The sequence below is a fragment of the Zalophus californianus genome, chromosome X (genome assembly GCF_009762305.2).
Source record: "Zalophus californianus isolate mZalCal1 chromosome X, mZalCal1.pri.v2, whole genome shotgun sequence".
Classification (NCBI taxonomy): Eukaryota; Metazoa; Chordata; class Mammalia; order Carnivora; family Otariidae; genus Zalophus; species Zalophus californianus.
Window position 1 is genome coordinate 71,885,593 of NC_045612.1, and position 27,669 is coordinate 71,913,261.

Here is a 27,669-nt window from a genome sequence, read left to right on the forward strand (position 1 = left end):
ATCTCACAACACAGAAAAGCCCAAGACTGCATGGTTTCCTTGGTGAATTCTACCAAACATTAAAAAAATAATTAATGAACATCTTTATCAAAATCTTACAAATAATGGAACAGAGGGAACACATTCAAAATCATTCTGTGAGGCCAGTATTACCTTGATACCAAAGTAGGATAAAAACAATACAGGAACAAAAAAGTCCAGTTTGTACAATATAAGTATTACTACTCTGGCTTTCTTTTGACATCCATTTGCATGATAAATATTTCTCCACCCCCTCACTTTCAATCTGCAGGTGTCTTTAGGTCTAAAGTGAGTCTCTTATTGGCAGCATATAAACGGGTCTTGTTTTTTAATCCATTCGGACACCCTGTGTCTTTTGATTGGAGCATTTAGTCCATTCACATTCAAAGTAGTTCTTGAGAGATATGTATTTAGTGCTATTTTATAATTTGTTTTGTCATTGTTCCTGGAGATTTTTGTCTGATCCTTTCTTGTCATTGTCACTTGTAGTCTCTCCTTTGTGCTGAAAGAGTCCCCTTTAATATTTCTTGCAGGACTGATTTAGTGGTCACAAACTACTTTAGTTTTTGTTTGTCTGGGAAACTCTCTTTCCTTCTATTCTGAATGATAGCCTTGCTGGATGCATTATTCTTGGCTGCAGATGTTTCCCATTCAGTATGTTGAATATATCATGCCACTCTCTTCTGGCTTGCCAAGTTTCTGTTGAGAAATCTCTAGCTAGCTTTATGGGTCTTCCCTTAAGGGCTTCTTTTGTCTTGCTGCTTTTAAGATTTTTTCTTTATCACTATATTTTTCCAGTTTAATTACAATATGTCTTGGTGTTGGTTTGTTTTTGTTGATTTTGATGGGAGTCCTCTGTGCCTCCTAGATCTCAATGTCTCTTTCCTTCCCCAGATTAGGGAAGTTTTCTGCTGTTATTTCTTGAAATAAATTTTCTGCCCACATTTCTCCCTTCTTCTGGGACTCCTGTAATATGAATGTTACACATTTCATGGAGTCACTGAGTTCCCTAAGTCTATTCTCATGTTGCATAATTCTTCATCTCTTTTGTTCAGCTTCATTATTTTCCATTATTTTATCTTCTAGGTCACTAATTCGTTACTCTGCTTCTTCCAGCTTGTTCATTGCATCAAGCCTGTTTTCGATCTTGTTTATTGTACCCTTCATCTCTGATTCTTTTTTAACTCTTTTATCATTGTGGTGAGGGTCTCACTGTTGTCTTCTATTCTTTTCTCAAGCCTAGTGAGTATCCTTATGATTATTGCTTTAAATTCTCTATCGGGGGCAGCTACGTGGCTCAGTCAGTTAAGCAACTGACTCTTGATTTCGGCTCAGGTCATGATCTCAGAGTTATGAGATTGAGTCTCGTGTCAGGCTCTGCACTTAGCAGGGAGTCTGCTTGAGATTTTCTCTCTCCCTCTCCCTCTGCCTTGTCCACCTCCACTGTCTGTCTCTCTCTCCCTCTCTGTAAAATGAATGAATGAATAAATAAATAAATTCTTTATCGGGAACGTTACTTATATCTGTTTCACTTAGATCTATGGCCATGGCCTTATGTTGTTCTTGCATTTGGATAAATTCCTACATCTTGGAATTTTGTCAAAGTCTCTGCTTTCTTCTCTGTGTTAGAAAAGCCAGTTATGTCTCCTGCTCCTCAAAGTAATGTTCTTATGACTAAGACCTCATGTCATGCCCAGGGCATGGTGCTTCAGGGAGCATCTCTGGTGTGTGCTTTGTGCACTCTGCTATTATGTTTTGCCTGCTCTATCCTTCAGGCCAGTGTTCTGCAGAGGTTCTCCTTGCCTGTTGTGGGCAGTGTTTGGTCCCTGGCCTGCATGTGGCAAGTTTTAACTAGGTGTGCTGCAGTTTGCTTGTGAAATGAGACCTGACACCAACTCCACCAGGACAGAGGCCCTGCAGAACTCTCTGGTTGGGAGATATGGTGTGGGCAGGGGTTTATGCTGGTCTTCTGGGGGAGGGGCTTGCCATGCTGGGACTGAGGTAGGCTTGACTGAAAAGGGCAGTCCCACCAGAGCACAGGGGGGCGGGGTTTTGTGTAAGCAAGTTAGGCAGCTATTGTCCATGCTGAGCTGCTTCCCTCAGGTGGTTCTGTGTTTATGCTAAGGGGCTGCGGGAGGAAATGGCACCAGCCAGCTCTTTTCTTCTCAGAGAGGCCTGAAGGAATAATCTCCCATAGTGTGCCCCAGACATTCTTCAGATCTCTATTTCCATGCTGTCTTACCCCGGTTGTTTGCCTGCCTTCTTTCCAGGAGCAGCACAGTGCCCTCAAGTTTCTATCCCAGCCAAGCCTGCTGACCTTTAAAACTCTAGGCTGTAAGCCCCACTGGTTGCAAGAACTTCCGAAATTCAGCTCCTCTCATTTTCCAAGCCAGTGGCTTTGGGGAAATGTTCTCCTTGTCCATTCCCCTATATGCTCCTCTCTTTCTCTTTCTTTCTCTCTCTCTCTCTCGCCCTTCTCCATGACCACAGCTCCCTCTCTTCCGAAGCACTTGTGATTTGTTTCTCCCTTAAACCACGTCTCCACACTTCCTACCTTCATTGATATGTCCTCTTCTCTCCCTTTAGTTGTAGAGTTTGTTCTGTCAGTCTTCAGGTTGATTTCTGGGGTATTTAGGATGATTTGATTGTTATCTAGTTGTGTTCATGGGACGAGACGAGCATGGTGTCCTCCACTCTGCCACCATCTTCCTCTCCCACTCCTTCTATTTTTAATTTTTTGAGCAATAAAAAAGAATGATATCTGATGATTTGTGACAATATGGATGGACTTAGAGTGTATTATGCTAAGTGAAATAAGTCAGACAGAGAAAGGAAATATAAACCATATGATCTCAGTTATGTGTGGAATCTAAAAAGGAAAACAAAAAAAAGAAAAAGGAAAAAACAAACAAGCAAACAGACTCTTAAATACAGAGAACAAACTGGTGATTGTCAGAGGGGAAATGGATAGGGTGATAGGCAAAATAGGAAAAGTGGATTAGGAGATACAAATGTCCAGTTATAAAATAAATAATTTGTGGACATGAAAAGTACAGCATAGGGAATATAGTCAATAACATTTTAATAACATTATATGGTGACTGTACTGATTGTGGTGAGCATTGAGTAATGTATAGAATTGGCCAATGAATATGTTGTGCAAATGAAACTAATATAACATTGTATGTCAATTATACTTCAATAAAAAATATATAGCCTGGTGCCTGGGTGGCTCAGTCGATTAAGCATCCAACTCTTGATTTCAGCTTAGGTCATGATCTCAGGGTTAGGGGATCAAGCCCCGTGCTCCCACTCTGCACTCAGCAGGGAGTCTGCTTGAGGATTCTCTCCCTCTGCCCCTCCCCCTGCGTGCATGTGCACTCTCTCTCTGTCTCTAAAATAAATGAACAAATCTTAGGGAAAAATATACAGCCATTATAATTTATTGAGGAACTATATCTCTTTCCTAAAATGCGTCGGATAAACTGCTGACTAGCCAAATCAGGCTGATGGCCTGTGTTTCTGCAGCCTGAGTGTTAAGAATTTTTTTTACATTTGCCAAAGGTTGTAAATGAAAATAAAGAAAAATATGTGAAAGATAGTTTGTGTGGATGGCAAAGCCTAAAACATTTACTGTTTGGCCTTTTATACAAAAGTATCCTGACCCCTATCCTAGATTATTTTTTAACAGACTTATTGAAGTATAATTAACATACCTTATGATTCACCCAGTAAAGTATACAGTTTAATGGTTTTTAGAATATTTAGATTTGTGCAGCTATCAACACAATATAATTTTAAAACATTTTCATCACTCTAAAAAGATACCACTTACCTATTAGCAGTCACTTCCCTATGCCAACCAGCAGCCCTAGGCAGCTACTAATCTATTTTGTATCTTTATAGATATGCCTGTTCTGGATATTTCATATAAATATTATCATATGACTTAGTCTTTTCTGACTGGCTCCCTTTATAATTTTTCAATAATTTTTAATAGGTTCACCATGTTATAGTTTGGATCCATTCCTATTGATGGCTGAATGATATTCCATTGTATGAATATACCACATTTTGTTTATCCATTGATGGATATTGAGTTTTTTTCAATTTTCAGCTGTTACAAATAATGCTGTGATAAACATTCATATACAGATTTTGTGTGGATATGTGTTTTATCTTCCCTTGAGTATATACCTAGGAGTGGAATTGCTAGGTTTTATGATAACTCTATGCTTAATCTTTTGAGGAACTACCAAGAGTATTTTCCAAAGCAGTGAAACCATTTTACATTCCCACTAGCACTAGGCTAGGGTTCCACTTTCTCCACCTCCTTGCCACCACTTGCTATTATATCCTTTAGATTATGGCCATGCTGGTGAGTATGAAATGCTATCTCATTGCACTTTTGATTTGCATTTTTCTAATAAATGAGGATATCATGACTAATAACAAAAGATATGAACATCTTTTCATGTACTTATTTGCCATTTATATATGTTCTTTGGAAAATGTCTATTTGGGGTTTTTTTGCCCATTTTTAGTAGGGTTGTTTGTCATCTTATTGAGTTCTAATAGTTGTTTTATATTCTTGGTACTAGACTCTTCTCAGATAACAATTTACAATTATTCTCTTTCATTATGTGGGTTGTCTTTTCCTTTTCTTACCAGTGCCCTTCGAAGCACAAACATTTTAATTTTGATGATACCCATTTTATTTACTTTGTTGTTGTTGTTGCTTGTGCTTTTGGTGTCAGTGTTTAAGACTGTTGCCTAATGAAAGATCATTAAGGTTCATCCCTATGTTTTCTTCTAACAGTTTTATATTTTTACTTACTACATTCAGGTCTATCCATTTTGAGTTAATTTTTGTGTATGGTATGAGATGATGGGGGACCAACTTCATTTTTTCCGCATTTGAATATCCAGCTGTCCCGGGACCATTTGTTGGACATTTTCCCCATTGAATTATCTTGTCACCCTTGTTGCAAATCAAGTAACCATAAATGAGGAGGATTATTCCTATTCCATTGATGTCTGTGTCTATCCTTATGGCCAAATCATACTGTTTTAATTATTATAGCTTTGTAGTAAGTTTTATAATAGAGATGTGTTAGTCTTCCAATTATGTTCTTCTTTTTCAAAATTGTTTTGGCTATTGTGGATCTTTCGAATTTCCATATGCATGTTGGGATCAAGTTGTCAATTTCTGTAAAGAAGCCAGCTAGGCTTTTGATAGGAATTGCACTGAACTTGTAGATCAGTTTGGAGAGTATTGTGATCTTAACAGTATTAAGTCTTATTACCCATAAATATGGGATGTCTTTCCCATTCATTTAGGTTTTAATTTCTTTCAACAGTGTTTTGTAGTTTTCAGAGTATATTTTTACTTCTTTCTTTTTTGTAGTCTAGTAGATTTTCCATTTCTGAGTCAGTTTCAGTAGTTTATATTTCTGGAAATGTGTCCATTATAATCTAAGTGATCTAATTTTTTGGCTTACAGTTGTTCATAGTATTCCCTTATAATCATCTTTTTTATTTCTGTAAGTTTGGTAGTTATGGCCCCTCTTTCACTCCTAATTTTAATCATTTGTGTCTTCTCCTTTTTTTCTTGACCGGTTTATACAACAGTTTTTCAATTTTGTTGATCTTTTTCAAGAACCAACTTTAATTTCTTTTATTTTCCTATTATGTTTCTGGTCTCTCTTTCATTAATTCCCACTCTAATCTTTATCATTTTCTTCCTTCTGGTCACTTAAGTTTTAGTTTGCTTTTCTTCCAGTGTCTTACAGTACAAGTTTAGCTTAGTGATTTATTTCTTCTTTTTGTAATATCAGCTTTTATAGCTATAAATTTCCCTCTAAGCACCGTCTTAAGAATGAAACACTATAAATTTGAGGGACACATTCAAACCCATAGCATTCCTCCCTTGGCCCCCCAGAATTCATGTCCTTCTCATGCAAAATACATTCATTCCATCTCAACAGCTCCAAATGTCTTAATTCATTCTAGCATTGACTCAAAAGTTTCAGTCCAAAGTTTCATCTAAATATCATCTGTCTGGGTACATTTCATCCTGAGGCAAATTGCTCTCCAGCTATGAACCTGTGAAATCAAACAAGGTATATGCTTCCAAAATACAATGGAGAGACAGGAATAAGATGGATATTCCCGTTCAGAAAGGAGAAATAGGAAAAAAAACAAGTTAATGGGTTCAAAGTAAGTCTGAAACCTAATCAGGCAAATAACATTAAACACCAAGGCTTGAGAACAATCCTCCTTGGCTTTGTGTCCCACATTCTGGACCCACTGGGGCTACAGTTGGGCCCGCAAACCTCTAGGCCCCACCCATATGGTTCTGCCAGGTGTAGCCCCATGCTACAGTTCTCACAGGTTAAGGTTCGGGCTGGAGTCCCTCACAGTAGCTGTGCTGCCCTGGGGTGGAAAGCTCCACTAGGCATTGCCCCTAATGGGGGCCTCCTGCAGTAGCCCCACCCCCACAGAGGTTCTTTGGGCTCCAAAAGTTCCTTGGGCATCTTTTGAAATCTAGGTGGAAGCCGCTATGCTACCAGCCCTTGCATTCTGCATACTGTGAGATCACCAAGCTGATGACTTCCCAAAGTTTGTAACCTGTACGGTCCGGAGGGGCAGCCATAACAGCCTGCACTGCACTTGGAGTGGCTGTGGAATATGGCACCAGAATTTGAGAAGGGGAGCCAGGGAGGTGCGGTGGCACTGGCCAGCTGTGGCTCCTCCTTTGAAATCATTCTGCCCCTTAGGCCCTTGCACTCTAGGACCTGTGTTGGGAGGCCATTTTAGGGCCAGCCCCAAGAACTCTGAACTGCCTCAGGTCATTCTTCCATTGCTTTGGACAATAGGTACTAACTCTTGTTTAGATGGCTGGCCAGTCTCCCCATTGTCTTGGTGTGAATATCTCCTGGCTTCTGTTGAGATGGTTGAGCCACAGCATTCTCCTTATCAAATTCAGCCATACCTTTAGTGTTCTGTCTTAAACTAGCTTTCTTACTTCTTTCAATATTGACAGGCTGAAAATTTTCCAAATTTTTAAGTTGTGCTTCCTTTTTTAAAAAAAGATTTTATTTGAGAGCGTGCGAGAGAACAAGCAACAGCGGATGGGGGGGGGCAAAAGGAGAAGGAGAAGCGGCATCTCCACTGAGCAGGGAACCCGATGCGGGACCTGATCCCAGGACCCTGGGATCAACCTGAGCAGAAGGCAGATGCTTAATTGACTGAACCACCCAGGCACCCATGTGTTTTCTTTTTGATTAGCATTTCCACCTTTAAATCATTTCTCTCTTCTTACATTTTACTGTAAGCATTCAAGAGAAACTAGGCCACTTTTTCAGTACTTTGCTTAGAAATTTCTTTAGCCAAATATCCAATTTCACCACCACCAAGTATTACCTTCTATAAAACACTAGGACGTAAACACAATCCCGCCAAGCTCTTTGCTATTTTATAACATGGATGGCCTTTCCTCCAATTTCCGTTGTTCCTCATTCCTCATCAGAATGACCTTCAATGTCCATATTTCTACCAACACTCTCTTCACAGTATTCTCAAACTATTCTCCAAGAAGATTGATCTCTGCAGCTCTTCTCTTTCTCGGTCCTCATGTAACTGGGGCACAGGGATGCAAGAGCACCTGGCTCTGGGGGTCCCAGACAGACCAGGTTTGGCCATTCGCTGCTGACAAGATCGAAAGGCAGAGAGATGATTGGTGGTGAACAATAAAGGAATTTATTTCAGTGAGGCCAACAGTGGGGAGACAGCAGACTGGCGTCTCAAAGACTCGCTGAAGTGCTGAAAATAATTCTAGGTTTATACAGGGAGAACATGGGACAAAGGTCAGTAGGTACATGAAGATACAGTCATTGTCTTGGGGTCAGTCACGTGGGGTCTTGCTGGCTCAGTGCAATCCTTATTGCTTGAGAGGGTAGTTTGGTTCCCATCATGGGATGCTTTGCCCACAGGTTCTTTTGCCTGAGTTAAGAGATAAGCCAAAAAGAACTCATCAATTAGAAAGTATAGACTGAGATAAAAAATGGAGGTAGCTGAAGTCCTCTTTCAAATATGAGAATTGGTCTTAACCATTCATTCACAGCAGTGTAGATTTTTTCTAGCTCACACCTCCAAACTCTTCCAGCTTCTGCCCATTACACAGTTCCAAAACTGCTTCCATATTTTCAGGTATTTGTTACAGAAGCACTCCACTCTCAGTGCCAGTTTTCTGTCTTAGTTCATTCAGGTTTCTGTAACTAAAACACCACAGACTGGGAAGCTTGTAAACAACAGAAATTTATTTCACACACTTCTTGAGGCTAGAAGTCCAAGATCAAGGTCAAGGTACTAGCATGGTTGTGTTCTCTTGTGAGGGCCCTCTTCCTGGTTCATAGTTTGCACCTTCTTACTATGTCTTCACATGGTAGAAAGGGCTAAGGATCTCTCTGGAGTCTCTTATAAAGGGCACAGATCCCATTTATGAGGGCTCTACCTTTGTGACTTTAGCACCTCCTAAAGGCCCCACCTACTAATACCTGCACCTTTGAGGTTTAAGATTTCAACATATGAACTGGTTGAGGGGTACACATTCAGACCATAGCATATTGCTTGAACAGCATCCCATAAGTTCTGGTATGTTGTGTTTTCTTTTCATTCATCTCAGATTTTTTTTTATTTTCATTGTGATTTCTTCTTTGACCCATTGTTTATTTAGTAATCTCTTCTTTAATATCCACATATTTCTGAATTTCCCAAACTTTAGTATCTTATTGATTTCTAAGCCCTATTCCACTATGGTCAGAGTACATAGTTTGTGTGATTTCATGTTATTTTAACTTTATTTGAAGTTTGTGTTGCAGCCTAGCATGTGGTGTATCCTGGAGAAAGTGCCATGTGTGCTTGAGAAGATTTTGTGTGCTTCTTGGGTTGGTGGAGTGGTCTTTGGCTATCTGTTAGGTATAAAAAAACAGTGGCTTTATACAATTGCTTTTTTTTTAGATTTTATTTATTTATTTGACAGAGAGAGAGACAGTGAGAGAGGGACCACAAGTAGGGGGAGTGGGAGAGGGAGACGCAGCCTTCCCACTGAGCAGGGAGCCCGATGCAGGGCTCGATCCCAGGACCCTGGGATCGTGACCTGAGCCGAAGGCAGACGCTTAACGACTGAGCCACCCAGGCACCCCTATACAATTGCTTTTTTTTTTTTTTTTAAAGATTTTCTTTATTTATTCATGAGAGACAGAGGGAGAGAGAGAGAGAGAAGCAGGCTCCCAAGGAGCAGGAAGCCCGATGCGGGACTCGATCCCAGGACCCTGGGATCATGACCCGAGCCGAAGGCAGATGCTTAACCATCTGAGCCACCCAGGCGCCCTATACAATTGCTTTTTAAAACAATTGAGAGGAGAAAGAAGAAATATATATTTATACACTCTTTTATAATTACATAATTATTACACAATTGCTTTAACCAGTGCACTTTTTTCCGTTTGGATTCAAATGACTATCTGGTGTCATTTGTTTTCAGCCTGAAGAACTTCTCTTAGCATTTTTATGAAATGGTTCTGCTAGCAATAAATTCTATCAGCTTTTGTTTAGCTGGGATTTTTTTTTTTTGCTTTTTGCTTTTTGCTTTCAGATCTGAAAGATAGTTTTGCTGGATATTAGATTGTTGGTTAACTGTTATTTTCTTTCATTATATTGAATAGGTTATCCCACTGCCTTCTTTACTGAGATTCTATATTTGCTGAGACATTTTCATCAAATCTTTGTTAAAGTGTGATCTCCTTTTGTTGTTTGAACATATTTTAAATAGCTGCTTTGAAATCTTTGCTGAGTTCAGCATCTGGACCCATTTTTCAGTCAGTTCCTGTTGCCTGCTTTTTTCCTGCATTTGCGTTATATTTTACCATTTCTTCGCATATCTCACAATTTTCTGTTGAAAACTAGACATTATAGATAATATATTGAAGCATCTTTGAATACTCATTCCCCTCTGTGGTTTGTTGTTGTTAATACTTGCTTGTTTATTGGTTTAGTGACTTAGCTCGGCTAGCTCAGTGAAGTCTGTTCCCTCAGCAGTAGAGAGTGTACAGCTTCAGACATCACTCCTCAGAAGTCACCAGCTTTGCCTGTGGGGTCACCTGGGCCCCTCCTCTACAAAGGGATGAAAGTGGTTTTAGCAGGGTTATTTTTATAATTTTTCTTTCCTTGATATCCTTGTTAACTTTAGAATGGTCTTTTGTTGGTATTAACCAGATGTCAGTCTTGACTAATTACTAGGGTGGTTGCTTTGTGCATGTGTGTGTGTGTGTGTGTGTGTGTGTGCGCACGCACATGTGCATGTGTGTGTTTAAAAATGCTTTTTGGCATTAATTGTTCTATAGCCTGATACAGTTAATGTGAGGCCCCTTTGAAAAGTGGTAGGGGTCTTCTTAGTTTTCTCTTACCCTGGTTCCCTCTGTAAACATCCGGCTGGTCTTCTGTTTTGCATGTTGATATCATTGAGCTATCAAGCCACTTTTTAAGTACACAACTCCAGAATCTCCTTTTTTTTGTAGTAGCCTTATACTTGAACTTCCCCAAGCTGTGTTCCAATTAAAGTCAGTCCTCTTAGGCAGAGATACAGAGCTCACTCTCTAATGAGCTGCTGCTTCTCCTCCTCAGAAGTTTTGTACCACTGTTTTGGAGCTGGAGGTGGGGGCATGGCACATTTCTGTCAGAGTGATAGTCCAGCTCTATGAGTAAGGGGCTGGGCAGGAGTCAGTCCCTGGCATTCTGAGCTTCCTCTCCCAGCACGGAAACTCTGTCCTATAAGCAAGCTGCACTGAGGGCAATTGAGACCCAGTAATTGCAATTTTCCATGCCTGGTTATAGGGACTGGGTAGAGGAAGAGAGCTCCAGGCCTCTCATTTGTGCATGTTTATAATAGAGCTCCTATAATACAGACCTGGGGGAGGAGGATGAGAAGTGCTGGCAGCATGCCCCTTCTGGAAATCCCTAGCCTAGAAGCTGAGAATAGAGGGAGCCCCATCTTCTTGGTCACACCCACCTAAAGTAGCACTCACACTGAGCTGGGGGTGGTTGGTGAGCAGGTCAGGGTTCAGCTATCATGGGTGTTTACTGTCTTATTGAGACGTGTAGTAGATTTCCTGGAATAGATGTTTCTTCATTTTCTTTTTACCCTTTGGGCAATTTCCTGAGACTTTACATGTTTGTGTTTTGTAATTCACCAGTTACGGTTGTTTTGCTAGGGAGAGGGTCCATGGAACTCTTCATACCACCATTCTAGAAGTGCTACTCTTCTGCCCTAGATTATTAAAATTGATAGTGCTCACGGTTTTCTGTTGAATCCTCATTTTCTGGGACATTAAGAAAAATACAAATGGGGCACCTGGGTGGCTCAGTTGGTTAAGCGTCTGCCTTTGGCTCAGGTCATGATCCCAGGGTGCTGGGATCGAGCCCTATGTCTGGCTCCCTGCTCAGCGGGGAGTCCGCTTCTCCTTCTCCCTCTGCCACTCTCCCCTGCTTGTGCTTTCTCTCTCTCTCTCTCTAAATAAATAAATAAATAAATACATAAAATCTTAAAAAAGAAAAATACAAATAGAGGTTAATATTTTTATATAAATTATAAAATGTTCAGTTTAAACTGTAATTTTTCTGTCATTTTTAACTGCTTTTAATGAATATGATATATTATTTTAATTTGCTTAAAGTTTTGTCTCATTGAGACTAATTTTCTTATTGCATTGTTGCCAAACAGACCAAGTTACTGAATCGTGCACTTGAGCAGATCCATAAATGCAGAGAAATCTGGAATTTCCTGAAAGAAACAGGTACAGAGGGAACTGGGAGTTTGGTAACACATTTATGAAAGACATTTCAAGTCTGAATAATAGTCTATATCACCAGAAATTTGTGCCACTTCAGTACTTGATAACCAGTCAAATGATTATTTAAGGACTAATTTTTCTCTACTGTATGTTTGTACTTTGACTCTCTGACACGCTGCTTGGAGTAAGAATATATTTTACTTTGTTTTTTATGGAAGTATAGTATTGAGTATAAAAATAGGATCATTATTGTTCAATATGACATTATTGCCCTTAGGTCACTAGATTTCATGTCTAATTTAATCAAGCTCTAATTCTGAGTAAATGTAGGCTACATTCCAAACCATAATCATATCAGATACTGTTAACATTTTATTATGTTAATCATAATCATATCAGATACTGTTAACATTTTATTATGAAATAATCAAAATAGTAGTAAACCTTTTAAAATTATATAGTAACTTGCTACTGTTTCTTCATTAAGGATGGTATTGGCTTTTAGGTTTCGGCATACTTTTTTTATGTATTGTCCATCTGTTCCTATTTTAGTTAGAATTTTAAAGAATCAATATTGAATTGAATTACATGCCTTTTCAGCTTCTGTAGCGATAACCCTATGGTTTTTCTCTTTTAAAGTATTAATATATTGAATTAAAGTAGTACATTTCTAAAAATAAGTCATCATTGCATTTCTGGAATAAAGCCTACTTGATCATGGTGTGTTATAATTGTTGATGAATTCAGTTTCCTAAAATTTAGAAATTATTGGTTTGTTTTTTTCCTTTTGTGTATATGTGATATCTTTAATGGATTTTGATATTGAACTATAGGAATTATAAGGAAGAACATAAACATAAAATTTAATTCACCTTTCTCAATCTATGATAGCCATTTAAAGGAATAAAGACAAAAAGAAAGGATAGAGAATACCTAAATAACATTTATAGAAGACTTAATAGAAATATACACTATAGCCTGAAAAGAGAAAATTCATCTTCTGTTATGTGCCCTTTGAGCATTTACAAAATTGTTCACAAGGAAAACCTGAATAAATTCCAAGACATAAAAATAAAACAACGTTATCTGATCACAATGCAATAAAAAAAGGAATTGATGGAATCAGGACAAAACCCTTAACCACTTGGACATTTTAAGACACAGAAACTACAAAATAGCTAGAAAATAATGATCTTGAAAATACTATATAACAGAATCTAAAGTGCTAAAGCAGTTCTCAGAACAAAATTCATAGCTTCAGAGCGCCTGGGTGGCTGTCATTAAGCGTCTGCCTTCAGCTCAGGTCATGATCCCAGGGTCCTGGGATCGAGTCCCACATCGGGCTCCCTGCTCAGCAGGAAGCCTGCTTCTCCCTCTCCCACTCCCCCTGCTTGTGTTCCCTCTCTTGCTGTCTCTCTCTCTGTCAAATAAATTAAATCTTTAAAAAAAAACAATGACTTTTATTTAAAAAGTATGTCAGAATGCTGCCCACTGAAAAATCAATTTCTTCATTCTAGGAACATAGCTGGGCTACATATATATATCTGTATCTCTATCTAGATGTCATTACAGAATTGAAAATTAAAACAATGAGCTACTACTACATACATATTAGAATCATAAAAATGTAAAACACTGACACCACCAGATGCTGGCTAGTATGTGGAGCTATAGGAAACTCTTATTCATTGCTGGCAGGAATGCAAAATGGTATAGGCATTTGGAAGGCAATTTGGTACTTTGTTGTAAAACTCTTACTGTACATTCCAGCAACTGTGCTTTTTGGTATTTACCCAAATAAGTTGGAAACTTATGTCCATGCAAAGACCTGCACGTGGATGTTTATAGAAGCTTTATTCATAACTGCTTAAACTTGGAATCAGCCAAGATATCCTTCAGTAGGTGAATGGATAAATAAACTGCAGTATGTCCAAATAATGAAATATTAGTCAGAGATAAGAAGAAATGAGCTATCAAGCCATGAAAAGTCATGGAGGAATCTTTTTTTTAAAGATTTATTTATTTATTTGAGAGAGAGGGAGAGTGGAGGGAGGGACAAAGGGAGAGAGAGAATCCTGAAGCAGACTCCCCACTGAGCACAGAGCCCAATGTGGGGCTGGATCTAGGACCCCAAGATCATGACCTGAGCCAGAATCAAGAGTCAGCCACTTAACCGGCTAAGCCACCCAGGCGCCCCATGGAGGAATCTTAAATGCATATTATTAAGTGAAAGAAACCAATCTGAAAGGACTACATACCACATGATTCCGACTATATGATATTCCAGAAAAGTCAAAACTGTGGAGAAAATAAAAGGATCACTGGTTGATAGAGGTTAGTTGGGGAGGAAAGGATGAATAGACAAAACAGAATTTTTAGGGCAGTGAAACTATTCTGCATGATACTACAGTGGTAGATACCTGTCATTATACATTTGTCAAAACCCATAAAACATACAACATCAGGAGTGAACCCTAATGTAGCTATGGACTTTGGGTGAAAATGATGTGTCACTGCAGGTTCATTGATTGTAACAAATGTAGCACTATGGCATGGAATGTTCAGTAGTGGGGGATGTTCTTTAAGGGCGGTGGGTTTGGTATATGTGGGAACTTTGTACTCTCCACCCAATTTTGCTATGAACCTAAAACTTCTTTATTTTTTTTAAAGATTTTATTTATTTATTTGAGAGAGAGAGATTGAGAGATAGATAGCACAAGAGGGAAAAGGGTCAGAGGGAGAAGCAGACTCCCTGCTGGGCAGGGAGCCCGATGCGGGACTCGATCCCGGGACTCCAGGATCATGACCTGAGCCGAACGCAGTCGCTTAACCAACTGAGCCACCCAGGCGCCCCTAAAACTTCTTTAAAGAATGCCTGTTATCAAAAGGACAAGAGATAAAAGTGCTGAAGAGGATGTGGAGAAAAGAGAACCCTTGTGCACATTGGTGGGAATGTATAGTTGATAACAGCTACTATGGAAAACCATTACGGAGGTTCCTCAAAAAATTAAAAATAGAATGACATAGAAATTTTACTTATATATCCAAAGGAAATGAAATCATTAACTCAGAGAGATAGTTGCACCCCCATATTCATTGCAACATTATTCACAGTTGGCAAGTCAAGGAAATAATCTTAATATCCATCAAAAGATGAATGGATGAAGAAAATGTGATATGTATATGTCAAGATGTATATACAATGAAACATTCAGCCTTAAAAAAGAAGAAAATCCTGCTGCTTACAATGACATGAATGAACCTAGAGGGCATTGTGCTAAATGAAATAAGTCAGAGAACTGTTTTGGAACAATTGTTTTTATTTCATTATTTCAGTTTTCTTCCTTGGGGACTTCGTATGTTTGGCTCTCCTTTGCCAGTCTTCCAAGTGTATCATTTTCTCTCTTTTAGAGTTTTAATTTCCATTTTTATTTTTTTAAACACATGTCAAAGATTTTATTTAACTCATTAATAAAGGAACCACTGAGATGTTACAGGTGGTTCAAAGAAGAATTAAAAGACACACACAGGCAATTAGGAAGTGAATTTACAAGCATATGCAAAATTGAATTGTGTGTGTGTTTTGTTATCTTTTGCTATTCCAAAGCTAGGATACCAGAGCCAAGAAACCCTCTCTACCAGATTTCACCTGTAGCGCCTATAATTTAGAGGAAAGTCATCTTTTCTCAAGGTCCCTGAAATTTACTGAAGGTTCCTGACCTCTTAGAAAGTGAACTCCATACCACATCTATACTGGGACCCTGTAAATCAGGTACCAGGATAACTCCCTGAGGGGATTTTGTAGGCATGTGCTCCATAAAGTTGAGGTAAGCTCAACCTTATACCTTAAGTTTATCTTTTTTTTTATTATGTTATGTTAATCACCATACATTACATCATTAGTTTTTTTTAATTTTTTTATTGTTATGTTAATCACCATATATTACATCATTAGTTTTTAATGTAGTGTTCCATGATTCATTGTTTGCATGTAACACCCAGTGCTCCATGCAGTGTGCCCTCTTTAATACCCATCACCAGGCTAACCCATCCTCCCACCCCCCTCCCCTCTAGAACCCTCAGTTTGTTTTTCAGAGTCCATAGTCTCTCATGGTTCATCTCCCCCTCCGATTCCCCCCATTCATTCTTCCCCTCCTGCTATCTTCTTTTTTTTTTTAACATATAATGTATTATTTGCTTCAGAGGTACAGATCTGTGATTCAACAGTCTTGCACACTTCACAGCGCTCACTGTAGCACATACCCTCCCCAATGTCTATCACCCAGCCACCCCATCCCTCCCACCCCCCCACCACTCCAGCAACCCTCAGTTTGTTTCCTGAGATTAAGAATTCCTCATATCAGTGAGGTCATATGATACATGTCTTTCTCTGACTTATTTCGCTCAGCATAATACCCTCCAGTTCCATCCACATTGTTGCAAATGGCAAGATTTCATTCTTTTTGTTGGCTGCATAATATTCCATTGTGTGTGTGTGTGTGTGTGTGTGTGTGTGTGTGTGTGTGTGTGTGTGTGTGTGTGTGTGTGTGTGTGTGTATACGCATACACCACATCTTCTTTATCCATTCATGTGTCGATGGTTCTTTCCACAGTTTGGCTGTTGTGGACATTGCTGCTATAAACATCGGGGTGCACATACCCCTTTGGGTCCCTACATTTGTATCTTTGGGGTAAATACCCAGTAGTGCAATTTCTGGGTCGTATGGTGGCTCTATTTTCAACTTTTTGAAGAACCTCCATACTGTTTTCCAGAGTGGCCGCACCAGCTTGCATTCCCACCAACAGTGTAGGAGGGTTCCCCTATCTCCACATCCCCGCCAACATTGTCATTTCCTGACTTGTTAATTGTAGCCATTCTGACGGGTGTGAGGTGATATCTCATTGAGGTTTTGATTTGGATTTCCCTGATGCCGAGCGATGTTGAGCACTTTTTCATGTCTCTTGGCCCTTTGGATGTCTTCTTTGGAAAAATACCTGTTCATGTCTTCTGCGCATTTCTTGATTGGGTCATTTGTTCTTCGGGTGTTGAGTTTAAGAAGTTCTTTATAGATTTTGGATACTAGCCCATTATCTGATATGTCATTTGCAAATATCTTCTCCCGTTCTGTCGGTTGTCTTTTGGTTTTGTTGAATGTTTCTTTTGTTGTGCAAAAGTTTTTTATCTTGATGAGGTCCCAATAGTTCATTTTTACCCTTGCTTCCCTTGCCTTTGGCCATGTGTCTAGGAAGAAGTTCCTGCGGCTGAGGTCGAAGAGATTGCTGCCTGTGTTCTCCTTTAGGATGTTGATGGACTCCTGTCTGACATTTAGGTCTTTCAACCATTTTGAGTCTTATTTTTGTGGTGTAAGGTGTGTGTGTGGTGTAAGGAAATGGTCCAGTTTCATTCTTCTGCATGTGGCTGTGCAATTTTCCCAACACCATTTGTTGAAGAGACTGTCTTTTTTCCATTGGACATTCTTTCCTGCTTTGTCGAAGATTAGTTGACCATAGGGTTGAGGGTCTATTTCTGGGCTCTCTATTCTGTTCCATTGGTCGATGTGTCTGTTTTTGTGCCAGTACTATACTGCCTTGATGATTACAGCTTTGTAATAGAGCTGGAAGTCCAAAATTGTGATGCCGCCAGCTTTGCTTTTCTTTTTCAACATTCCTGGGGCTATTCGAGGTCTTTTCTGGTTCCATACTATCTTAAGTTTATCTTATCATACCTGATTAAATGGCTGTCATTCTCAAGTATGATACTCCATGTAAGGCCTTGGTTGCACAATTTGTCCATTTATATCTTGGTTTTAAAACGAGGACAACAGAATTGATATTTAGGTTTTGATGCTGTAGTACATAAGATTAAACAGAATAGCAGATCTTGAGTACATTTATTATTCTTTTAATTTAAGTTTTTATTTTAATTCCAGGTAGTTAACATACACTGCTACACTAGTTTCAGATATACAATATAGTAAGTCCATACATCACTATTTTCATCATGACATGTGCACTCTTTAATCCCCATCACCTATTTAACCCGTCACCCCACTACCCTCCCTTCTCGTAACCATTAGATTGTTCTCATAGAGTCTGTTTCTTGCTTTATTGCTCTCTTATTTTTTTCCCTTTTCTTGTGTGTTTTGTTTCTTATATTCCACATATGAGTGAAATCATACGGTATTTTTCTTTCAGTTCTGTTGTTTAAAAATCTGGAGTCCTCAAGCTTAAACCCAATCTCCTGTCAAGTCTCTGTAACCATGATAAAAAAGGAAAAACATATAAACTAATAAACTATTATTTAAAAGGTAAAAGAAAGGACAGATTCTTATACAACCCATAGATAACTATATTGCTATGAAAAGTAGGAGACTTAATAAAAGTGTCTGAGTTCAGAAGGGCTAAGATAGATAGAAGGAGGCAAATGTGAACCGTGGTATTTTAAAGTACTTTTTTTTCTTTCTTTTTAATTTTTTATTGTTATGTTAATCAGGTATTTTAAAGTACTTTAACTTCGTTTACAGAAGCACTGTCTACTAAATTGTTTGGAGTTACAAATAATTTTCAGAGAAAGAGGATTTTCTCATATAATCAGAAAATGGAACATTAAAACAACATCAGCAAGACTCCAAATACATAACCATGATAAAATTTCCCTCATCAGTTTATGCAGTCCTATGTAATTGATGTTCTGCTGGATCTTGGCTCAGTAGTCTGCTTTTACAATACTGTATGCTTTTAGACTAGAAAAAAGCCTGCAGTGGTATGGTCTCAAAGTTGTCTATTCTGTGTCAACTCAGAAACCTGTAATCAGGAGTATCTTCTTTTTTCTTTTTTTAAAGGTCTTATTTATTTATTTGAGAGAGACACAGTGAGAGAGGGAACACAAGCAGGGGGAGTGGGAGAGGGAGAAGCAGGCTTCCCTGCTGAGCAGGGAGCTTGATGTGGGGCTCGATCCCAGGATCCTGGGATCATGACCTGAGCCGAAGGCAGACACTAAATGACTGAGCCACCCAGGTGCCCCCAGGAATATCTTCTGACATGTCAACAGTTTGAAGTACCTGGTATAGTCCTTTTCTGTGAGGCTCTGAGACTGTCCTTTGTTAAATACACAAACTCCTCCCTGTCACTTATAGCAGAGTCTTCAGGCAAACATCGGAGTCAAACAGAAACTCTCTGTACATTACAGAGATTTAATGACTGTGGTTAATTTAGTAAGGTAACGAATAATACCAGAATGGAAGGAAGGTAAAATTCTCTCTTGGGGTGCATTATATAACTATGTCATAACAGGTTTTAACTGTGATTATATATATATATATATATATACAACATAAAATTTGCCATTTTAGCCATTTTATGTGTAGAGATCAGTGGCATTAATTACATTCACAATGTTGTGAAACTTTCACTACTATCTGTTTCCAAAACTTTTTCATCACCCCTAACAAACTGTACCCATTAAGAAATAACTCTGTATCCCCCTTTCTCCCAGCCCCTGGTAACTTCTAATGGTACTGTCTAGATATAAGTGGAATCATATGATATTTGTCTTTTGTAACTGGCTTATTTCACTTAGCATAATGTTTTTAAAGTTCACCCAATGTGGCGACAAATCAGTACTTGCATTCTTTTTTATGGCTGAAAATATTCCATTATATGGATATGCCACATTTTGTTCATCTATTCATCTGTTGATGGACACTTGGGTTGTTTTCATCTTTGGCTACTGTGAATAATGCTGGTGTGAACATTGGTGCACAAGTATCTGCTTGAGTCCCTGCTTTCAGTGTTTTGGGTCTATATCTAGAAGTGGAATTGCTGGGTCATAGGATAAGATAATGTTTAACTTTTTGCAGAATTGCCAAACTGTTTTCCACAGCAGCCTCACCATTCTCCATTCGCACAAGCACTGAGTGAGAGTTCTAATTTCTTTACTTGCCGCCACTTTACTATTATGTCGTTTGGATTACAGCCATTCTATAGTATGAAGTGGTATCTCATTGTGGCTTTATTTGCATTTCTCTAATGAGTAATGATGTGGAATGACTTTTCATGTGTTTATTGGCCATTTATATATCTTTTTTGGAAAACAAACACTTGTCTTTCTCATCCTTTACCCACTTATTTGGGTGGTTTGTCTTTTCATCGTTCCATTGTATTAAACCTAAAAAAGAAAAACCTGAAGTTCTTTCCTCCTCTTGTATTTTTCTTCCCTATGTATCTTCTTTACCTTCACAGGGAACACTTCACTTCTGATACTTCTGGTTACCAAATGTGTGGAGGTTTTCTCCCCACAACAAGCAATTCTCTGTAACATCAGCTGGGTGTTCTACAACTCAACTCAATTCTGACACTGTCTACCCAGAGATAGCCTTAGGCCCCACAGTTTATGGGTATAGTCCCACAAGACTGACCCCCACCCCAACCATTTCAGACACCAGTCACAAACCCGGCTTGTCACCTGGGCTTGTCAGCAACCAGCTATACACTGAGGTTCCAATAACACTCACCTTGGGTTTGATTAACACAAGTGATTTTTGCCTGTTGGTCTTGTACCCTGCCACTTTCTTGCCCTTTTCTTTCTTGTGGATTCATTGGGATCTTCTATACATATGTAGGATCATGTCATCTGTGAACAGTGATAGTTTTGCTTCTTCCTTTCTAATGTGGATGCCTTTTATTTCTTTTCTTTTTTTTTCTTTTCCTAATTTCTCTCACTTAGAACATCCAGTATGCTGTTGAATAGCAGCAGTAAAAGCAGGCATTCTTTTGTTGTTTCTTTTTTTTTCTTTTTTTTTTTTTTTAGATTTTATTTATTTGACAGAGAGAGAGAGACACAGCGGGAGAGGGAACACAAGCAGCAGGAGTGGGAGAGGGAGAAGCAGGCTTCCCGCCGAGCAGGGAGCCCGATGCGGGGCTCGATCCCAGGACCCCGGGATCATGACCTGAGCCGAAGGCAGACGCTTAACGACTGAGCCACCCAGGCGCCCCTCTTTTGTTGTTTCTAATCCTAAGGAGAAAGCCTCAGTCTTTCACAGTTGACTGTGATACCTGTAAGTTTTTTGTAATTGTTCGCTATTAGGCTGAGTATATTCCCTTCTATTCCTTGTTTTCTGAGTAGTTTTTTTTCTTTATCATGAAAAGATTCTGAATTTTTTAATTCATTGATTCCATTTTTTTTTCTATTCTTTGTTTCATTTTTATCTGTTCTTTATTATTTCCTTCTTTCTGGTGGGTTTGGGTTTAGCTTGCTCTTCTTCTGGTTACTCAAGGTTTAAAGTTAGTTTGTTGCTTTTTTTTTTTTTTAAGATTTTATTTATTTTTTTGACAGAGAGAGACACAGCAAGAGAGGGAACACAAGCAGGAGGGAGCGGGAGAGGGAGAAGCAGGCTTCTTGGTGAGCAGGGAACCCGATGTGGGACTTGATCCCAGGACCCCGGGACCATGACCCGGGCCGAATCTTTCTTATTTTAGGGGCGCCTGGGTGTCTCAGTCGGTTAAACATCTGCCTTCGGCTCAGGTCTTGAGCCCAGGGTCCTGGGCTCCCTGCTTTGTGTCTCTGTCAAATCAATAAGTAAAATCTTTAAAAAAATAAAATAAAAAATAAAATCTTTCTTATTTTAAATGTCTTTACAGCTATAGATTTCCCTCTGAATACTGCCTTCCCTACATCCCATAAGTTTTGGTATGTTGTGTCTTTGTTTTCATTCATTTCTATGTATTTTCTAATTTCTCTTGTGATTTTTTTTCTTTGGCCTATTTATTTAAGAGTATGTTGTTTAGGGCGCCTGGGTGGCTCAGTTGGTTAAGCGACTGCCTTCGGCTCAGGTCATGATCCCGGGGTCCTGGGATCGAGTCCCACATCGGGCTCCCCCTGCTCTGCGGGGAGCCTGCTTCTCCCTCTGCCTCTGCCTGCCCCTCCCCCTGCTTGTGCTCTCTCTCTCTCTCTGTCGAATAAATAAATAAAATCTTTAAAAAAAATAAAAATAAAAAAATTAAAAAAAGAGTATGTTGTTTAATTTCCACATATTTATGAATTTTCCACTTTTCTCTCTGTTTCAGATTTCTAGCTTTGTTCTGTTGTGGTCAGAGAATATACTTTATATGATTTCAGTCTTATTAAATTTATTGAGACTTGTTTTGTAGCCAGCTATATGTTCTATACTGCAGAATTTTCCATGAGCACTTGAGAAGAATGTGATTTGTGCTGTTGTTAGGTGGAGTATTTTCTATATGCCTGTTAGGCCTACTTGGTTTATAATGTTGTTCACATCTTTTATTTCCTTGTTGATCCTCTATCTTGATATTCTGTCCATTTCTGAAAAAAAATTTCTAAGAGGGGCGCTGGGTGGCTCAGTCGTTAGGCGTCTGCCTTCAGCTCAGGTCATGATCCCGGGGTCCTGGGATCAAGCCCCGCATCAGGCTCCCTGCGCGGCGGGAAGCCTGCTTCTCCCACTCCTGCTCCCCCTGCTTGTGTTCCATCTCTCACTGTGTCTCTCTGTCAAATAAATAAATAAAATGTTAAAAAAAATTTCTAAGAGTTATGATTAGTGTTTCTCTTAAAGTTTTACTCACAAGATAATCAGTAATCTTCAGGAACTGCTCATAAGGTATACAATTTCTGAAAATTTTATGTTAATAGTCTTTTACTTCTGAATTTTAATATAAGGAAGGCTAAGCATCTCTTCTGATTTTGCAACTCTTCTCATGTAACTCTTAAACAATAGTAACCCATCAAATGAACCTAATCCTCACATTTCTCTCTTTATGAGGAGAAAGAATGAATTTTTGCATTTTTCCGGGATCCCTTTTAGAAATCTCAAAGATAGTTTTAGGTTTAAAAGATATCCTGAAAACTTTATAAAAACTTTATATCTTTTATAACAGGGATGTAACTTTTGGGAAGAAAAAAATCAAGAGTTGTTAGAGATGATTTGGGTACTTGATTAAGATAGGGTCATGGGTGCCTCAGAAACAACACTTGATTTCCTATCTAAGCAAAATGACATCAAAACATTTTAAAAAGTAGCATAGGAGGTAACAGTTTTGAAGAAGTTAAGCTCTTTGATAAATGAGGAAACTTTGTACTTTGTTTGCCATTAAATGATCAAGAATAAAGACACAATAAACACAACATAAAGATCAGAAAATTATTCTGGTAAAACACAGAATCTGCTATCTAGGCAGATTACATAGAAAATAAAGAATAACCTTCCTTATTGTAAGTGAAGGCATTAATCAGTAAACCAAGCAAGCAAGCCCATCAAAATCAAGATAATTTTGCTACATTTAAATAGATTACAGAGCTTTATCTCAGACTCAGATTTAAACCAGGTCAAATAAAATTTACTTTCCAAATCAGTCCTTCATTATATACTCTTTTATATTCTGAAACAAACTGACAATCTTTTTGGTGATCTGCCAGGTCAAAACTATTTTCGTAATACTAAGACATGTCGTTTTCCAGAAGCTATTTGATGTGTGATATTGTAATAGATCAAGTACAGAGGCATGTATGAGAATCTAGCTATTTCAATTAAGTCAGAGTAAAGAGCTTTTCAAAAATTTTCCACAGGCTTCTCATTGATTTTTTAAATATATTTTTTTTGAAAATCGACACTAGCATTCAGTGATTTTTGTTTCAAATAAGTTCAGCCAGTAAATATATTTAAATTTTCTGTTCTGATTTCTAATATGGCAGTTATTGATAGATATAATCCACATTTGAAAAATCTCTTTAGGGGGTGCGCTTGGGTGCCTTCAGCTCAGGTCATGATCTTGTGGTTGAGCCAAGTGGCAGGTTCCCTGCTTAGCATGGAGTCGGCTTCTTCCTCTCCCTTTGCCCCTCCCCCCACCAACTTGTGCACACACATGATCTCCCTCTCTCTCTCTCTCTCTCTCAAATAAAATCTCTTTTTAAAAAAAGAATTTCTCAAAGTCTCTTTGGAAGTTCTTAGTAACTTTTTTCAGAGGGCAAAGGGGTCCTGAGAATAGAAGTTTGAGAACCATGGCTTTAGGAATAAACTGCATGTTCCTTTAAAAGCAAAAACACATATCCATTTGTTACTATTGCTCGTAATATAATGTCAGCCACTTATTTTAATTGTTACATTTTTTTTTACTTTTAACCAAAATAATTTTTATTTCAAAAAGAAAATTTGGACATGTGCAATTGAGAACCATCTCTTATAAGCTTTATAGCAAATTAGCAGAATTCTTGAGCATACATAGCATATAGCTCTCTGTGGCCACACCCATCCTTTTAAAAAGGAAAAATGAACACATTCAGTAACATGACCCAAAGATTTCACCTCTCTATAGCATATAAAAATAAGCAATAGTATAAAACTTAAATCTGTGCTTTGTAATCAATATTTAAGTATTTAATTTTAATTAAAATTTATCTTTTTATTCAGTATTTATTAATTGACTCAATTTAATAGTAGTCTTGCATTTTAAGTTAACTAAATGTCTTGGAAACTATCTTAAACCTAACATACTACAGCACATAGTTACAGCTGAAATTAAGTTTGTCAGAACAATGGTTCAATTTTAATTGAATACACTTTACGTTTTTTATAATCTTAAATGTTATATATAAGAACTATGTAATATTAATCAATAAACCTGTATACACCTAGGAAAAGAGACCTAGTTTCAAATTAAATGTATACTTGTTTTATACTTTATACGAATAAACCACAAAGACCTAGCTTTTTGTTTTAAACCAAAATTATTAAACTAATCTTGCTTGCCAAAGACTTACCTTAACTTTGGAATCTTAAAATGTTTCTGAGTTGGCAGAATTTTTTTATAAGCACACTCTGGTTTAACACATTTAAAATATTAGTTTAGTCTTCTTTTTGTGAGAATTTTAAGAGTATTGTGCTTACTTATGTCTATAAACCAGAACAGAGCTCCTTTAACATAGAAGACTTTGTCATCTAATTTGTGGAGACCAGCCAGAGATGGGAAAACATTTCACATGATGTGAGGTCAGGACCTTTCTTGAGTATGGACACATGGACACAGACCTAGGGAGCTTATGGATTCAGAGCTACAATTTCAGCTGCAGATCCAAGAGTACACTCACCAGTCTAGATGGATATCAGAGTGCTGTTTTCCCTCCCAGCAGGCATGAAATAATTGTTTAATCTGAGCTCAAAATGGTCAAAAAGAATAACAAAAAAGACTAACAAATTAAATTGTCTGTTGTTTCTTACCCAGAGACGTAATCCATTAATCCATTTACTCAACAAATAGTCAAACCATATTCCCATTCATTGCTGGTACCAGGGCAGGGAACGGCATTGGCTGTATACGAACCAGAAACAAAATGAAACATAAACTCAATAGAAAAGAAAAAATTATTCCTCAAAGTTTTGTGGCACTTGAAATTTAATCTGGGAGCCAAGGGAAGATGAGTTTAAGTAGTCCACGAGTTTTACTTTACCAGCAACACAGTTTACCTGGTTTTGTATCCATTAGGCATTTTGGTCAATAATTTTTTAAAGATATAACCATGACTGTCATACAAATATAAAATGAACATGTGTTAAAGATTTTATTTAACTCATTAATTGATGAGGGAGCCTGAAGATTTTCGAACCAGTTTCAATTTTCATTTCATTTTGCTTGTTTTTCTCTTGTTTTCTATGTTCTTACCGTTTATCCAGCAATGTCTCTTCTCTCTTTTGCTGCTTTCAGTTTTACCTTTATTCCTGTGATGGTTTTATTTTTTCTTCTCATTTCCTTCTTTATTTCTAAAATGGCTCATATTTCATTTTCTTTTATCTACCAGCCATTCTTGAGCTCTTAAATCCCTGCTTTATATTCTTATTTTATAGACATGATTCCTTAATTAATATTTTGAAATTCCGGTTGACATACTTGGTCACGATTTTATTCTGCTTTATAGCAATAGGTCTCTGGTAAGAATTCTCCTACCATTCTTTTTTCTTTCAAGTAGTATCTTACACTGTTATTTCTTACATCTTTTTTAAAGTTTTATTTTGTTGTGGTAAGAACACTTAATATGAGATCTATCCTCTTAAAGTATTAAGTGTACAGTATAGTATTGTTTACCATAGGTACCAGGTTGTACAGCAGATCTCTAGAATGTATTCATCTTGTTTAGCTGTTAACTTTATGCCTATTGACTAACATTTCTTCATTTCTCTTGCCCCCAGCTCCTGGCAACCACCATTCCACTCTTTGATTCTATGAATTTTACTCTTTCAGTTATCTCATCTCATATAAGTGGAATCATACAGTATTTGTCCTTCTGTGACTGGCTTATTTTACTCAATGTAATGTCCTCAAGGTTCATTCATGTTGACACATATTGAAGAATTTTCTTCCTTTTTAAGGCTGAATAGTATACATGTACATACCACATTTTCTTTATCTGTCCATCCCTCAATGGATATTTACATTGTTGTCACATCTTGGCTATCTCTTCAAGATCCTGACTTGAATTATTTTGGATAAATACCAGAAGTGGGGTTGCTGGATCATATAGTAGTTCTATTTTTAATTTTTTGAGGAACCTATCTATACTGTTTTCTATAGTGTCTGTACCATTTTGAATTCCAACCGACAGTGTACAAGGGTTCCAATTTCTCCACATCCTCACCAACATTGTTGTCTTGTTTTTTAAATATATATAATAGCCATCCTGACAGGAGTGAGTGATATCTCATTGTGGTTTTTCTTTTTTAGATTTTAAGTAATCTCTATACCCAACGTGGGGCTTGAACTCTCAACATCAAGAGTCACATATTCTACTGACTGAGCCAGCCAGGCACCCCTCATTGTGGTTTTGATTTGCATTTATGTGATGATTAGTGATGTTGAGCATCTTTGCATATACCTGTTGGCCATTTGTATGTCTTCTTTGGGGAAATACCTATTCATGTCTTTAGCTCATTTTTAAATTGGGGTTATTAGTTTTTGCTATTGAGTTGTGATAACTTTAATCGAGGTACTTTTTTACAACTATTTGCAGGAGATTCGTGTGGAAAGGAGACCAGGGCCATGATTCAGTCTTGCAGAAATTATGCTTATGATAATCTAAGGCTGTCATGTACATAATTTTTTGTAGCCTCTACATTTTCCCAGCCAGTGGATATAGGCAGCTGTAGGGCTTCTCATAACACAGAGAGTCTTTTTTTTCTTTAGGATTTTATTTATTTATTTGACAGTGATAGACACAGCGAGAGAGGGAATACAAGCAGGGGGAGTGGGAGAGGGAGAAGCAGACTCCCAGCTGAGCAGGGAGCCCGATGCAGGGCTCGATCCCAGGACCCAGGGATCATGACCTGAGCCGAAGGCAGACACTTAATGACTGAGCCACCCAGGCACCCCAACACAGAGATTCTTCTCTACTGCCTCACTGAGCAGCTGTGTACTCTTCAGCCCTTTATCTTCTGCTTCTCACAACCAACCCAAATCCAGACGCATTCCCTCCACCAGCCTATAAACTCTCTTTTTGTTATTGTAGGTAAAAGAATTGCACCTTGGGGTGTGCCCCTCACTTTGGAGTGTTATACTCTTGCTGGTCTTTTCTGATACTCAATTTTTATCTTTAAAACATATATGTTTATGCATATTTGTATGCACATATGCTAGACTATAAGCTCCATGAGGAAATATACTGTGTCTGTTTTTGTTTGTCTTTCTATCCAATACCTAGCACATTCATGATATTGGTTCATGCATGAATAAACAGAAGAATATATATATTATACACACACACACATACACACATATATAAGAATACATATATCATATA

At 38.1% G+C, this 27,669-nt stretch overlaps 1 protein-coding gene across 3 annotated transcripts in view; it reads left to right on the forward strand.

The window, feature by feature from the left end:
* TEX11 (testis expressed 11) overlaps positions 1–27,669 on the forward strand; it is a 295,012-nt gene that overhangs the window by 221,267 nt on the left and 46,076 nt on the right. For all 3 annotated transcript variants that reach the window (XM_027608457.1, XM_027608459.1, XM_027608458.1), the window contains one exon: positions 11,804–11,876. In XM_027608457.1, the coding sequence (XP_027464258.1) occupies positions 11,804–11,876 (73 nt within the window). The remainder of the gene's footprint in view (positions 1–11,803; positions 11,877–27,669) is intronic.